The sequence below is a fragment of the Gymnodraco acuticeps genome, unplaced genomic scaffold (assembly GCF_902827175.1).
Source record: "Gymnodraco acuticeps unplaced genomic scaffold, fGymAcu1.1, whole genome shotgun sequence".
NCBI lineage: Eukaryota > Metazoa > Chordata > Actinopteri > Perciformes > Bathydraconidae > Gymnodraco > Gymnodraco acuticeps.
In genome coordinates this window covers 911,920-928,187 of record NW_022989974.1, presented here as the reverse complement: position 1 = coordinate 928,187, position 16,268 = coordinate 911,920, and the positions used below count along the sequence as shown (strand labels likewise).

The 16,268-nt window shown below is 39.2% G+C and overlaps 1 protein-coding gene across 3 annotated transcripts in view; it reads right to left on the bottom strand.

The window, feature by feature from the left end:
• Positions 1-2,119: 2,119 nt before the first annotated feature.
• LOC117543088 (synaptotagmin-2-like) overlaps positions 2,120-16,268 on the bottom strand; it is a 65,510-nt gene continuing 51,361 nt past the window's right edge. Inside the window, exons 4-9 of one of the 3 annotated variants that reach the window (XM_034211147.1) lie at positions 12,377-12,514; positions 11,697-11,864; positions 11,058-11,225; positions 9,686-9,803; positions 8,962-9,095; positions 2,120-7,893 (exon numbers count right to left, since the gene is read on the bottom strand). In XM_034211147.1, the coding sequence (XP_034067038.1) occupies positions 7,678-7,893; positions 8,962-9,095; positions 9,686-9,803; positions 11,058-11,225; positions 11,697-11,864; positions 12,377-12,514 (942 nt within the window). In that variant the 3' untranslated portion in view covers positions 2,120-7,677. The remainder of the gene's footprint in view (positions 7,894-8,961; positions 9,096-9,685; positions 9,804-11,057; positions 11,226-11,696; positions 11,865-12,376; positions 12,515-16,268) is intronic. The other 2 variants (XM_034211146.1, XM_034211148.1) reach the window with 2 other exon arrangements.

Sequence of the window (16,268 nt, the reverse complement as noted above, 5' to 3'; positions counted from 1 at the left end):
GAGTTTCAGTACATTTTCACCGTGTGTGACGATGGAGTTGCAACAAATATATCTACACGATTAATTCACAGTATTTAAATAGGGACCATATAAAACACATCCAGGGGTTTGCATGGAAGTACTGTTTCAATATTATACCCACACATTACATTGAAACATCACGTTACTTGCTGCACTGCAGAAACGTTTTTTTAATATTGTTTTAATTGTGACAGAAGCTAGAGGAAACCGAGGCCACTTTGGCATTGGCATAGACTGTATTTTAAAATCATTGTCATTTAAATCAGAACAAATGACCACATGTTAAATGAGGCCTAACCAAGCAACAAATAGGTGCTCCAGTTCCAGAAACAAAAGCTAGATATTGATATGAATCCAACAAGGCATACTATAAGTATGAACCATCATTGACGCCATCACAGGATTGTTAGATGCAGTTCTCCTAATGGCAAGAACATGTTTGCTCCGGTCTAAGAATGCATTGAAAATTAAATGTTCCGGCTTCTGGCATACACTTTTATATAAGACTAGTGATGTTGTAAAAAAATAATATTTTGAACATTTTTACTCTATGATAAAGATATAATGAGATGCATGATTTGCTTTGTGATTGCCTTGATTGTCAACTCTCAGGGTTTCCACTCAGCAGTGCCTGCTTACGATACCTATGCCACTACAGTGTTATAAAGTTCTGTCGCCTTAAAACTATTTAGAACTAGTTAGATAAATGTTTGTGTTAGAGAAATCCTTATTATTTTGAATATGACATAATTGTTAACCCTAAAATGTTCCCTGTATTTGGTATTCAAAGGGGTTCGTATGTTAGCCATGCAATGCAGATTACTTTGTGTAATGCACTTTCTACAGAGTGGACAGTGTGTGGGCATCACTAGCAACACTCCTGTATCCTCGCTAGTGTCAGTTTCCATGATAACATAATTCAGTTTGTGCCAGATTCTCTTTGTCAGTTTCAGTCGCCAATTCTTAAATGTTTGTGAGAAGTGTAAAGGATTCAGCTTCAAATCAGCAGAACGGCTACACAGATGAGACAGTGTGTGTGTTTGTGGAGAACAAAAGTGTCCTATATGTCATGTGATAGAGATATATTTATTTATTTATGCATTTCATAGTTCTAATCTTCAATCATTTGTTTACTTTTTTAAGGAATACATCTATAATGTTGACTTCCAGCCCATCTTATTTGCTAGTTGATGAAAATGCAAATGTCAAAATTGCGAATCACTGCTGACATTTTAAACCTCACAATATTGTGTGATCAAAAACAAAATAAATATCAAGCACAATCTAACGTTTTGAGGAATAAACTGTTGCCTGCACTTTTAATTATATTCGGTCCAGATTGCAATCATCCTTTGTTGTGTGTTGATATTGAGCTACATAAATAACTGCCTGAGTTCATCGACTTATTTGGTACATCTGGCTACATCTTAAAATAAAGCGTTGAAATAAAGCGTTACTTCATGAAGGTGATCTTCTTTTGTTCTGGTCACTTCTGGAGGCCATGTCTACTGGTGCTTTAAAAAAATGGTTTGGATTAATTCTCAGTATTTGGGTTCAACAAAATATTTGAACTTTTGTTTTATCTTAACAAGTCTCCATGACGCTCCTTTGTCATGGAGCCTTCACTGTCATCCAACAGGAAGTCCTCCCTGGTCTAAAACAGTGTGTTATCATATTTAATGTATGAAACAGCCAGACTTTTGCATTAAAATTCCTTTCGTGCCAGAGACATGAATAATTTAGGTATCCGTCTTCTCTTCACTTTAATGGATGAGTAGCGAAAGTCCCCGGTGTTTGAAGTATTCCTTTAACAATGTGATGCTGTAACACCAGGGCTATCTTTGTCACACCGGTCACTTACTCAGAACTACTAATTGGTCCGCTATTTCTACACAGAATTGAACTATACAGTATCTATTGTTAAAATGTGTGTAACGTGTCCATGCTTAATACACAATGATAATACACTTTGCTTAATAAACTGTAAAGGAAAGGAGTGTGTCTCAGTGTGACATTAATGTATTATGCATCAGAGGCACACACATTATTAGGAGCCGGCTGAGCTGAACGTTTTGCATATTAAAACACAAACAAGTCATGGTAATTAAAAGGCCTTTATTTCCTATTTGTTTTTTTACAGAACTGGTAACACATATGATAAATTTGTAATAAGTTATTTGGTTCCCTTGATAACTTTATAAGGATCCCCAACGTTTGTCCACATAAGGGTCAAGAGGAGTTGGTGAGCAACGTTTGTGTCCAGTCAAGGGCTAAAGCATGCGATCCACAGTAGGCACAAGTACTGACATGAACACGCGCACCACGACACTAGACACGAAGAAACACAGCTAGAGGACACAACCTGACTGTCCTCCCACGCTTTTAAAAGATGATGAAGAAGAGAAAGAGGTGAAAAAAGAAGATTTGTTGCATTAGGGATGAGAGGTGGAGGACTAAGCGCTCAAGAGGGGGAGTTTGGTACGGTCCTGCATGTTTGGCAGTATACGGTATGTCCATGTTGTAAACATGAAGTCCGGCATTCTTTACGCTCAGCAAGAGCAGATTGAGAGGAGGAAATCAACAAGCCCGCTTCCTAGTCAGCATCATCATACTGATGGTACATAGCTGGTTTACACATAAACAGGACAGAGACACAAACAGAAAGCAAATGTGATTCTGACATTGATTCAAATACAGTCCTACATTCTACATTAGAAGTATACATCACAGAAACAAATAAGGACAGAAGAAGTGATTACACATATGCACAAGAATACAAAGAAGAAATACAGCGAGTAATAGAGGAGACAAGACAACGTGTTTCAAAGTGACGTCTGTACCCGCTGAGGCTTCTCAACACATTTAGACAGGGGGGGTTAATGATCTACTGAACTTTGGATGTTTTCCCTTTTTAAATCCCAGCGTTTGTTAAAAAAACAAAAACAAACAAAAAAACAGAGAGTTGTGAGAACGGTGCTCGAAAACTGTCCGCACGGCTGAAACAGCTCACAGTTTCAGATGCAGTTGTGCATAAGGTATTGTACATCTACACAGAACAGAATAACCTCCATATTTAAAATTAAACTAAGATTGTTTGAGTATTACGATCATACACACAAAGATGTACATTTAGGAATGAGTAATGTGTCCGGTGCATGCAGACCTGTACTGTATATTGTGTTTATATATTTTAGTGCTGTGTTTTTGCACCATTTCTGCTAAAGGGCCTACACTTTATCTGTTTGATTCACATATTCACACACACAGCTCCCACTCTCTGTCCCCCATAGAACTTAGATGACCGTTGTGACCCGGGCAGTATAATAATAAAATAAAATAAAAAAATCTCTTAAATGTGCTATAACTTCACCTGTGATCACATTTGCCTCATCATCTCATGTGTTCTGTTTGCGTGAATCGTTGTAGCTTTTGTAGATTCAAACAGTGTAGACAAATGCAGGCAACTGTGACCAGGTACTGGCAGTATTTTAAAAACACACTGAAATCTTGTGTTTGAATTGTTCTCAGTGCGTGGTTTGGTCACAGTCAGTAACAGTAATGGGACAGTGAGTAAATATAATATTGCATTAGATCATGTGCAACACCTTGGAGATCGTTTCCAGACTAGATGGATGGCAGTTTAAACGTTTACTTCAGAGAAATATCAGCAACGGAGGTAAACTTAAAGGAATATTTCAGGAAATAATTATACACATGTTGCCAATAGTTAAATAAGAAGATTGATACCACATTAGAAGGACATCACAGTGGTATCGATCTTCTCAAAGATATTTACCAACAATTGGATCATCCTTTAGTGCCGTATCATGACATAATCTCTATATTTTTACACACTTTCTGCTATGCGTCTACATCGTAATACTATGCATAGTCCTATGGGAGGGATTCAGGCTACAATTTGGGTGCCACTGTTTTAAGTTTCTCTCTTTTTGCTTTTTCTATCACTGGATCTCCAACTATATTGTTTTGTTGCTTGAGCAAAAATGCTAAACAAACCAACAAAAAAGCTCAGAGCAGTGTGTTATTGATTGTACGTGTGGTCACTAGTACTTCCTGCTGCTGAATCCGACGAAGAGAAACTTAAGGAGTGACCCGGTTTGGTTCATAAATTGCACTCAGCCCAAGAAAAAGAACACGGTCTCATATTTATATAAGTATATACATATCATTTTAGCTGTATTATTGAGATTTGTGATATTATATTTATGCTATCAAAACAAGGCATATACGTTACTAATCACGATACTGTAAAATCAGCTACCTCTATGAAACAAGGACATCAACAGCTCTGAAAGTAGAAAAAGACACACTCACTCTACTAAACTCACAACTGCTCTCAAAGCTCACATTTACATAAAAGTGGATGTTTGCCCTCTTGATGAACAAAGACCTCTGAACGGAATGTAAAAGAGAAACACTGGCCAAGGACAATGAAGACGTCAGCTTTTTTTTTCTTCATAAATAAACTCTAGCTACTCAGCTGAGCTCTAAGGAGTTAGTGCTAGAGTTTTATGGCTTTAGTTTTATAACTTATTCATTTATCTTGTATACAGGTACACGTATTGTATAATAAACAGAGTAAAAGAGACACAGCCGTGAAGGGTTTCAGGTCATTTAAATACTTCAGAAGTGGGAAATTAAGAACTTCCAAGTAAAAAGGAGAAGAAGGGATTCCAAGTCATCAGTGTTCACAAGAATGGGATTATTCATCCTTTGGCCCCTTTAAACACATAAAGATATGATCCAACAGACTTCATATAACGACTCCTACAATCCACCTATAGATCAGAGTTATTCAACTTTCATCTAAGAAGTTATTTCAGATAACATCAGGCCAAATCTGTTATTAGAAAATAGTTACAGACTTGGAGACCCCCGCCACATCCTGAACATTAAAAAAGTTGGAACATATTTTGATAAAAAAGAAAGAAACGCAATAGCAATAAAATCCAGAAATAATTCACACCTTCAGATGAAACAGAACGTATGGCAGATAAATGGTATCAAAATAAAAAATGTGATCACAAGGAATTATATAGCAAGCATGCGGCTACATTTTCATCCTACATGAACTCACACACAGTACTGGACGACACACTTGCTTAACAATTTCAGGCGTGGAAAAGTTGTTATTAGTAATATTACTCTAATGTTTGTATGACATTCTCTCCAATGACCCTCATGGAAAATAAATACACATTTGTTTCATTTAGAAAATATACAGTGCATCTTTTTTCCCCTTCGTTTGTGTTATTAAAATGACAAATGACACCCATTTACGTACACGAGATATTTTTGCTTCGTCTCTAAAACATGCTCCTATGTACAGTATTTTGTATAAACATGCAGTATCAACGTGTATGAACTATGTATATAGGCAAAACTACACACCAATGGGTTGTTTGATTGCTTCCATGTTGCCTTTTCTTTAGTGCTGCTTCATCAACAGAGGAAAAAGGATTATGTGGGATGATAAACTGAACCTGGTCTATGTTGGTCATAAAAAAATAAAGAGATACAATTTCCAACAGAGAAAGTGACAAGAGCCAACATTAATTTAACCCCAAAAGAAGTCGACATTTTGATTTACATTGACTCTGCATTTTCTTGCACACAGTCAACGGGTACTTTTTGCTGATGTTGTTCAAAGACAGCCCTGATTTTAATTAATAACTTGACCTTTTAGCAGGGTGAAAGCACCCGACATGTCAGAACTTTAATTAACAATCAAGCTTCCACCAATTTATTCAGGGCTGAGGAGTTTTGGTCAAACAACGGTTTGAATGTTCTCCTCAAAAGACTTCTTCAACAGATTATGAATTTATAGATAAACTGAACCAATTACAAGGATCGAAGTAGCCTGGGAGCATTAGATTGTAATGTGTCTCTTTTCTTTTTGGAGGAGTCCATTATTATGAGGAGACCTGTCTGGCATGCCACAAGTGCCACAGAAAAATTCAATCTCACAACATTTTATCATTAAAAAACACACAACAGAATAATACCCAGTAGTGCAATTAAATTCAACAGTTTGGTAAGCTGTGTATAAAATACACACGGATCAGTGCTTTCTTCCAGACCATATCCTTGCAATCAAGTGAGAAACGTCATAATCAAACAATCAAAACACATACACAAAAAACTGAGCCGAAAAACAAAGCAACAACAAAGAAACTTACATAATGCACTCCCCTTGCTCTTTTGCTTTTCCTTAAACCAGCTGTTACTAATGACATAAATAATTAAAGCTCTGGTTTCTGAGGGTACTTAAAAGTAACATTTGGATTTAAAGTGCTTGAGGAATAAAAAGTTAAATAAATTCAAATAAAATTGGATAAATAAAAGATTGAAAAAATCAAGAAATGAAGAGAACAACACCGCTAACTGGAAGGCGTCCCTGGTAGTTGAAAATTGCTTATTTTGTTACTTTGAAGGCTTGTCTCCTTTATGACTGTAAGACGGTTATAGGGATTCCTTTGAAGTAAAACCCTTGTGTCAAGTCCATGACTAATGGCAGTAACACTGAACGAGTGAGAGACAGAATCGGAGGGAGGGGAGGTGGTAGACTGCAGGCAGTAATCGACACCTTGCAAATATCATGTCATTGGTGGTTGGAATCAGTCTGTGTTGCACCCGCTCTGATGTTCCCTCGCTTTTTGTTATTCAAATGACAGACACAGCCGTTTTTGAGCAGTCAAAAAATACACAAATACCCTTTTTTTTTTTTTTTTTCACTGAAAATCCACCAGTTCCCTAACGTACCATTTGATGGATGAACTTTTACTAGTCGCAAGCCTAACGTCACCAAAAAAAACAAACGCTCAAGCTTTTGGATCCAACCTTTCTTTCTCGTCAAGTGGAGTATTTGAATAATAGAACCCGTTTAGAAAAAAAGGCATGGAGTTTCAGTTTCCTCTCAGTTTTCCTGAGACGATGGGTGGAAAGGTTAACTAATCAAAAAGGCAGTGTGTTTGTGGGTAACTGGATATGTGCCTATCCCTACTCGCTACCCAACTCTAGGAATGTACTCAAACTAATAGAATCAGCTAGTATGATAACTGGCAGGTGTGGAAAATGGTGCACAAAACACCTAAGGAATGGACCTGCTTGTGTTATTTCTCTATCATATGGCAGTATAAAGCATTTTATTATTAAGCACTATTCTAAGCAAACTGTGTTACTAAAGGGAAGGGGTGAGAAGTACAATACGAGTGAATGTATGTTTTATCCCCTCTATCACCAGATTCCCATAACGCACTCTTACTGTTCTTCGTAGTCTACTCTGTATTCTTATTAATGGAACCACAACCCCAATACAAAAATAGATCTAAATGAAATCAACGGAGTATCTGTCCATCCTGTAACTTGTCTTCTTTTTTCAATGACATGATTTCTTATTACATGATGCTTCTTTTTTTAAACTATATTTCCCATCATGTTGAATGGATCTTTTTTGAAAGGTGGCGATGGGAGAGAGGAGGAGAGGAAGGGGTGGTGTGGGTTTTGGAGGTTTTGGAGGGAGCGGATGTACAGTCGGGGTGTTCTTCTGGAATATACACTGATATGTGGGGCCGGGGGGGAGATGGTGGGGAGGGGTAAAGGTGGAGGTGGGGACGATGTGTTCAGGGGGGAGTTTTACTTCTTGGCATTCAGAGCTGCGAGGGCGGCATCCACCTCCTCCTCTGGCTGCAGCGGATGCCATTGGGCGATGGGGCGGCGGGGGTTGGCCAGCATGTCGGACCAGTGTTTGAGCCCGGCCCCCGTGGACTTGCTTCCCACCAAGATCTTCCCAATGGCATCGTTCTTGCCAATCTTGTCATAATCCAGCACTGTGATCACAGCTAGGATTTTCTGGGAGAGAAAGCATTACGACAATAAGAACGCTGCAGCGATTAAATGGATGAGAGGGAGGGGAAAGATGCTTTACTTTTTAAAGGCAGGTGATTTATATATATCTTTTTATATTTCCAGAGATACATGAAGAATCTCTGGAAATACAGCCGACACAGCCCCCTTCAGAGGAGTCTTCATTTTCACTGATTTCGGTTATGGGAAGGTTCCAAAGATCCACCAAAAAAATACATTTTGCAGCAAAATATTTGTATACAACCATCCATTTCATAAACTAAACATATTCAAGTAATACAAAAACATGGCTGTGCTTTGTTCTACTAAGGGGTATCTCGAAAACTAAAAGCTTTTTTGAGGGTTTGATCCTCTACTATTAGTTGATGTTGCATATTGTGTTTGGGCGTACAGATGGTGAGGTGTCAGCACAGGGGTTTCTCTGGTTAGGTGTTGGGAAATGGGACTTGCGATAATTTATCTTGACTTTTAAAATGTTCATTGCCCTGCTTTAGTGCTGCACGATTTAGATTTGATCATATATGAATCTTCGATGCTAATTTCTGTCAACATTTTCAGATATCAATAAGCACTGCACAGCCTCCAAATAAAGGTTAAATAAATAACGTTTTTTTCTTTCTATCTACTGTATAAATAGCCAGTAGCACAAGTGTAAGTTACAGGATGATGTTACAGCAATAGTTTGGCATTTTGTGCCCTTTTCTCTTGAGAGTTGGATATATAAGTGTTTAAATGTATACAAAACCAACAAAGTGTAAAAACATAAATTGTTCATATGAACAGATGTGTTCCCATCGTCTGATTTATCTGAAAGAGACCATCTGTCGTTGTCAGTCATGTTCAGTTAAAATGAAATAAAATGCATGGGACAAGAATCATTGTGTCCATGTAATTACTTCCAAGCGTGAATGGATTTTCTCTGCCTGATGATTAATTGCTTGTTAGTGCACACTGGTATTGATCTAGGTACACATTTGCCTTTGTACAGTAAGTAGTACACCCATGTTCTACTTGTATACAGTATTTGATACATTAAGCAGGTCCCATCCTTACCTGCATTTGATCAATAGGAATCTCAAAGCTGAAGGACTCGTTGTAGTACGGATTCAAAGTGTTCTTCTTCACTGTCGTCTTCTTCTTCTTCAGCTTCTTTCCGTTCTGCAGCAGGTTAATTTTCACATAGGGATCTAAAAACCAGAAAGAATGTCAAATCGTGTCAAAGCTGATTTAATGTGGTTTTGAACATGATATGGCATTTAATCACAGCAGCATTTAGCTGTATCTGTAATTCTCCTGATCAGATACTCAGAATAAGCTTCCCCCCTCTTTTATTTCCAATAGGGCTGAAATAGAGGGACATGAGGAATGTCTAAAATGCATGATCAGTCTGGTATTTTGAGCAAATATATATGCCTAAAAATATATATACTACCTATAATATATGCCTAAAAATAGCATGATAGGAGATCTTTAAAAAAAAAAAAAACTCTCTTGCAGTTGCAGGGTTGGGTTGCAGTGCTGCGATGCACCAACAGATGGGGCCAATGCTGAACCAGGGGGGGGGGTGGAGCTGCTGAATGGAGCACTGCAGCGTCGCACATGAGCACAGCGCCCTAATGGATGCGCTCTCAGGCACGTTCCTGTTTACTCTGCAGTCACGCTGCAAGCTCCCACATTACACACTAAGCTCTTGTGATATTTGCCAAATTCTGAACCCTGAAATAGATTCAAATGCGTCAGTGTGGAGATGAAATGCAGGAATCTGATGCTCATGTACCTGACAGTCCTCCCACGTCCATTTTCTTCAGGTTCTTGGCCTCCAGAATACAGATGGTGAGTTTGCCAGCCGTGGGGACGTAACGCAGGGAGATGCAAATGTCTCCCAGCTTCTCCGGCTGTGAGGAGGAGGGATGAGGAGAGAAAGTTAAAGCAGGTCTGACGCAGAATAAATGTCTTGGCTGTGCTGGAAAAAACTCACAAACTGCCCCTTTGAAATCCCATTTAAAACATTCACTGTCAATACAAACAATTCCTGCTGCCATTACTTGTCTTAGCAGCCATTACTAGTATTCTTAAGTAGCCTACAGCTCGTTGGCCTTTTCAAAGTTAATAACATTTCTGAAACAGCAAGCAAATGTAGAGTGATTATTACATCCCAAGGTGGCTCTGGGGAGATTTCATTGATTAAAAGCTGTTTTTATAACGCAATGTGAGCGTCTGCATGGCGACAGAGGACGACTAAAAGTTTGTCCTTCCGCCCTCCGAGTCCTTCTGGTAAACAGAAAACATGCTGCCTTTTCTTATTATCTAATCAGATATTCAGGTTGCTCTAAATAGTAAAACGTGTTTTTGAGTCCTAATTATTATATTTCAGGATGTTAAAACCATCTTTAACATGTTGCATTATGACTACAGTTTGCAAAGTATATGAGATATTATCTGGTGGTTAGTTACTATTTACACATCTGTCAGTTACAGGGTGACATTGTGATTCATTTGGGATATTGTGTGTGGCCACATGGTGGATGTAAGCCCAATATTTCCACTAATTCTTCTGATCAACTTATTGCTCAATACTCCACTCTGTTTACCAGCTAGTCTATATGTACAATTTCATTGTTGTACCTTTAATCTAAATGTATTTTTTATATATGTCTACTCTATGAAATGTTTTATGTCTTTTATCGGTATCTGTATTCTGTGTGAGATACATTTTCTGTGAAATGTCTATGTGAAGCACTTTGGACTGCACTTGTTGTATGAAAGGTGCTATACAAATAAAGATTATTATTATAACAGTGTTTGTCTGTTGTTTGGTGTTGAGCAGGTATGGTAAAGTGGCTTTTAGAGCTTATTCTACTAAAAACCTGCACCTAATAGAGCGATGAGAGAGACACTCAACAGCAAAGTAAAGACATACAATTTTACATTGAGCGGAAACCCAATCTAAAGCTCTGCAAAGTCGATGGGAGCTGCAGATTCAGGGGGTGATTCTCAACACATTCACACTGTAAAAATATAAATGAAAGCCTCTTCATGAGATTTCTTAAAATCAACACATTGTTTCTGGCCTTAAATATATATAAAGCATACATCAATTGAAGTGAGTATTAAGTATGAACAGTTATACGTCACTGCAGGACTCTCACCTCCTCTTGATCGGCGCTGTCCAGGTCCTTCCACTCCTCAATTGGCTTGGCCAGGTCCAGGGTGTTCATGGGTATCTTAATCTCTCCAATGACATCATGTTTAGAGAAGCGATCGAAGTCATAGACGCACATCACAAGTGTCTTTCCTCCGATTTCTTGGAATGGAATCTAGAGGACAGAAAGTAATCCCATTTCACCCATCTGTGTCGTTTATAGGAGTTGCTTTATTTTTTTGACAAATCTTGGTGCAGATAAGATCAGAAATATATACAGCAATATGGTTTCTGACTTTGGCCTGGAGCTGAAAATGGCCTTGACTTAATAACATGCAGCTTCAAAAGAGCTCGTCTGACTTTGACAAGGAAACTGATTTCTTTTTTATATATAGCGCTGTGTCAGCAGCATGAGGTGGCCTTCTCCTTTAATTTGATTCTCTACCACATTCTCCTTCAATATGTCTGCTGCAATTTTTTCATCACTGCTGGCCAGAGGTGTTTGGATGAAAAGAAAGCAGCTTCTTAAAGCTCACAGACATAGAGGAAGACAGGAGGAACATTTCTGTTCTAACAGGACCTGTCTGAATCAAACGGCTTGTGTTTAATAAGTAATATGTAAAAGGTTGGTCGTGTTTTAGCTTACCTTGAAGCCAAAGGTCTCATTGAAGACGGGGTTGAGCGTTTTCTTGTGAACCTTTGTGTCGTACTTCTTCTTCTTGTCGGGGAGGACGAACACCTTGACGTAGGGGTCGGAGGTTCCACCGCTGTCCATGGAGAGGAGATCAGCTGCTTGAAGGATTCCCACAGTCAGCTGGGGAGGAAAGGAAGAGATTAAAAGTCACTGAGCGTTTCCCCGAGCTCAAACGCAAAAGTCCTTCACTGTGTGCTTGATCCTGTTTCTCTATTTCCATAATGAACCATGAAATAACAGGCCAAAGGCTTTGTGGCGGCTCAATCCCCAGTTACATTTGAGTCGCCGAGAGGCTAAACTTGGCTTTAAACTGTGACGCGTTTTCGAAAAGAAAGTCCATGTTGAAGCAATATAGTTTTAAGGATATTTAATAAACAAAATCAAAACATAATAACTATGGACAAAACGGTCAACAGAAAAAATGACAGCACAAGCTCACCCTCTGTCATGTGCACTCGACATCAAACAGGTGACTTATAAACCAAACCACACCCATGTGACAATTACCGGAAGTGCTCAACAAGCAAATAAAGGTGACGTAAATAATACAGATAATGAACTTGAGCTAAGTAGTGTTATGGCACCTACAGGCTTTTCGTTTGGACGAATGGACGAAAATGTAAAATAAATGCCTTGTTCTCCTGGAAGTCGTAATCGATGGAGTACTGCAGCTTGCCCAGCTTCTCTTTCTCCTTCACTTCTTCCTCTTTCTCGTCTCCGGTCAGTCCAGGTTCCACATCATCCTCTTCATCATCATCATCCTGGTTTTTCTGAACAGAGAAAAAAGGGGACGGGCGGCAGAAGAAGAAGGGTGAGAGGGAGTTTGTGAGGTGCTGAACACTAAACCTCGGGCATCAGCAGTCGGTTAGCCACAGCACCTACCTGCCACTTACCCCTGTCACCCCGCTGCTACTAGTGCAATCAGTTCATCGATGACCACGGTTGCAACCTGACTTGATTTCACTATTTCTTGGGTGACACCATTTGCTGTTTTATATTTTGGTTTGATAAAATCTGCTAAAATCCAATGTAGGGAATTTCTCTAAAAGAAAGTGTAGAAATGCCATTTTAATATAACTATTTTGTGTGTAAAGAGTGGAGAGAGACAGAGATAAAAGGGTGAGAAATTAGAGAGAAACAACAATACATAAATAGTCAATATGCGGGGGTGGACAGAAAAACAGGAACACCTTATAATATACTGCAATCTTACACGACAGCCATGCAAAAACCTCTGGGAGTTGTCAAATTGTACTCATAAATCAGTGATTCTCCAAACTTGTATATGGATGTACTTGTGTAACTGCCTGTAATTGTAATGGGGTTGGGTAAAATAAGAGGAACACGACATATCATGGGATTTTTTAGGATTGTAAAGGGACTGCATTGCAGTTAAACAGGCAGATACACAGGCAGCTACACAATCATAAAAAACTCAACCAAAATGAGTCATATGAACTTTTTAAAAGTCTACAAAATGGTGCCTACGTATCCCACACAGCACAACGCTGCATCAGCAAAGATGAGCAAGAGCTGACGTAGGGACATTATGGGATGTTTTCTCAACAAAATGTTGTCTTTTGGACACAAAAGTGAGCACTAGTATTTATTGCAGAGCTTTTGCACTGCATATCACTTTAGAGCAAGGTGTTCTTGTTATAGTGTCCACCCCCCGTGTACAGCCTTTCAAACAGGCGCTGTCACAAGAAGCAGAGCGTCCTTCCCGAGAGGAACTGGAGGACAGAGCTTTGAGGGATAGGTGTGATTTGATGAAACCCCTGACGCAGTCGTTCCTGACACTTTTCTTGAAACGCTCTGAAACTTTGCTGGCGAATTCCCTCTCACTGATAATATGAGCTGTTAGACAAACAGCTTTATTTCAGGCCAGACAATATTACTGTTTGCTTTCATTTGATTATTGTGTGCACACTTGTGCTGCTGATAGGATTTTGCTGCTCCAGCCTGATTATTGTAGTTAACTGAATTGCTGATGTGATTTAAAACCTCCAAAACAGAGAGCAGATTTTTCCGGCTGATACTCTAATGTGAAATATTGTGATTCTTGATCATGTGCGGGAATATAAATCTGCAGTTTACTGACAGTTAAATGCTCCTGAGATAATTGAAGATGGATCAATCTTGCTTTTACATCACACCAAGAGACTCTTCAGATTGTCATCTTTTTAGAGGCGGCCGAGACTAACCGAGTCAAGGCAATTTGCTCTGATATGAATATTAAAGTAAACTTTCATTTATGATACTGTATGAATCTGGATGGTATCTCAGTATGGCCTACTTTCCTATGGCTGTCTTCTTGAAAAAACACTGATGTCCTCGTAAGAGTGGAGGGTCCAGCTACTCACTGATGAGCTGGAAGAGGAACAGGGCACACACACAGATAATACACACACTATCACACCCACTGCACACCATACTGTACTGCACACACACACTCACACACACGCTTGCTTACATGCAGGCTCTCATGCATGCTTAAAACCTCCATTACTCTCTCTCTCTCTCTCACACACACACAATCTCACACAATATCCTTTTATGTGGCATTCTCTATCTTCATTGTGTTAAATGCTTTTCATTCAAGCATGCCAGGCCACACAATGCAGGATCCAAGTTTCCTTCTGACGGCAAATGTAAAATGAATTACCTTATTTATAAGACAGATTTCATAATTTCTGGTATGTTTCTTATCTTTGTTTTTTAAACCTCTGCGAGAAATGTGTTCTGAGTGAAATGTACACATTCATGGCAGAATCATGCTATATTGAGAATGTTACGGTTGTTTTCAAACTTCCTGTGGGGGTTCAAAATAAAGACATGGTTTGTCTGAATGTATGCCCTTTGGTCAACTCAATGGGATGAATTGTGGGAGGTTTTATCAAAGAAAATGTGTATTTTAAACAGCTGGTTGACTGTAAATTAAACTTTGAAACGACTGAAATTGTCGGCAAACATTCTGGCCCACCATTTCTCCTCAGTGAGACCCGTGCTTCAGGGAGAGAGGGGGGTCAATGACTGTCACCTAGTATGTCAGCAGCATGGGTCATCCAGGAAAGTTACTCTCAAGTCAAGTTGTGGCCATTCAATGGTACCTACTGCAAGGGAATATGCTGGTCTTTGTCAAGAGATACAGACAGCTTTATCTGTCGTGGAACTCGGAGCGTGTTTGCACAGGTGTGGCGCAGTGTGTGAATTTCAGACCAAAATTGTCTTATAATTTGTAAATTTGTTGTGTTGCGTTAAACAATCGAGGCCTGGTCATGGTGGAAACATGCTCAAAGCTCTCAGTTTAGGTAATGTTCCCGCTTATTATTTGACAAATACCCAGCTTACCCCTTGCACATGCATGCTAGTGATCTCTAGTGAGTTGCTGAGTGCACTCGTCATTCAAAGGCTCAACCGTAGGATGAGATTTCATTTCAAACCACCTAAACACATCTTTGCTCTATAGTTTTTTCAAAAATATTGCAATCTCTAAGTATTCAAGACATAGCAGTCGGTGCGGCATATCAGTTCAGTAGATTTGTTTGCGAAGCAGCTTAAAATCGCTCTCATAGATTCCTCAAGCACCCGCAGCACCTAAGCTTGCACAATTCTAAGAAAGCCATAGCACTCATTGTCATCATCACTGCAATCCAACCCCTTTCAAGCCCCAACACCACCCCCCCACCCCCAACCACCACCGGTCTGCGCTTACTCAGAGCGGCCAGAGAGGGGCGCCGCGTGCTATCAGACCTACCGTAGGCAAAGAAGTCCACCACAGTCAAGATACACGGAGCACACATAAGACACAAAGCAGGAAGGAGGAGAGCAGAGACAAAGGAAGAGATTGAACTCACAGCAGACACCAAAGAAGTGTAATCACAGCAAATGTAGTCAGCTACACTGTAGGCAGCGCGGAAAATGACAGATAGACAAGCCTCCTCATTAGCACAGTTATATCTAGCAGGGCCGCTCAAACCACTCCACGTTTAGATGTATACTTATTGTCAATGTCGTCAATCATGTATGTGGAAAGGAATAATAATTATAGGCCCGAGAACAACAGCATTGTGCTAACTGCTAATTTTCATAATTACTCTTTAATGACTAGGGGAAACAATGGCTGGGCTGAATAGATAAGAGTCCTGTCATTTTCCACTCAAAGCCCAAAGCATAAGTGAAAGAGAGAGCAACAATAACATTAATGACAAATACATTAAATAACTGAAAGAATAAATATGAAAAATAATCATGGTGGATAAAGAACACAATTAACACCTGCGGAGAATACACTGACTGGGTTAGAAAGCCAACAGAGTCTGTATACATAATATGAAATCTAATACATTTAAAATAGGAAACTAGGATAACATATGTATCACTAGGGCTACTGCTGTCATATGATTAGCTGAGGCAAACATACAGTATCATGGCATGCATGTTTTCTCTCTATTCCCATATCAAAGCCCCATAGCTGTTACATAATACGCTCATAAACAGGTTAGCTGTGCTTTGCTTTGTAAA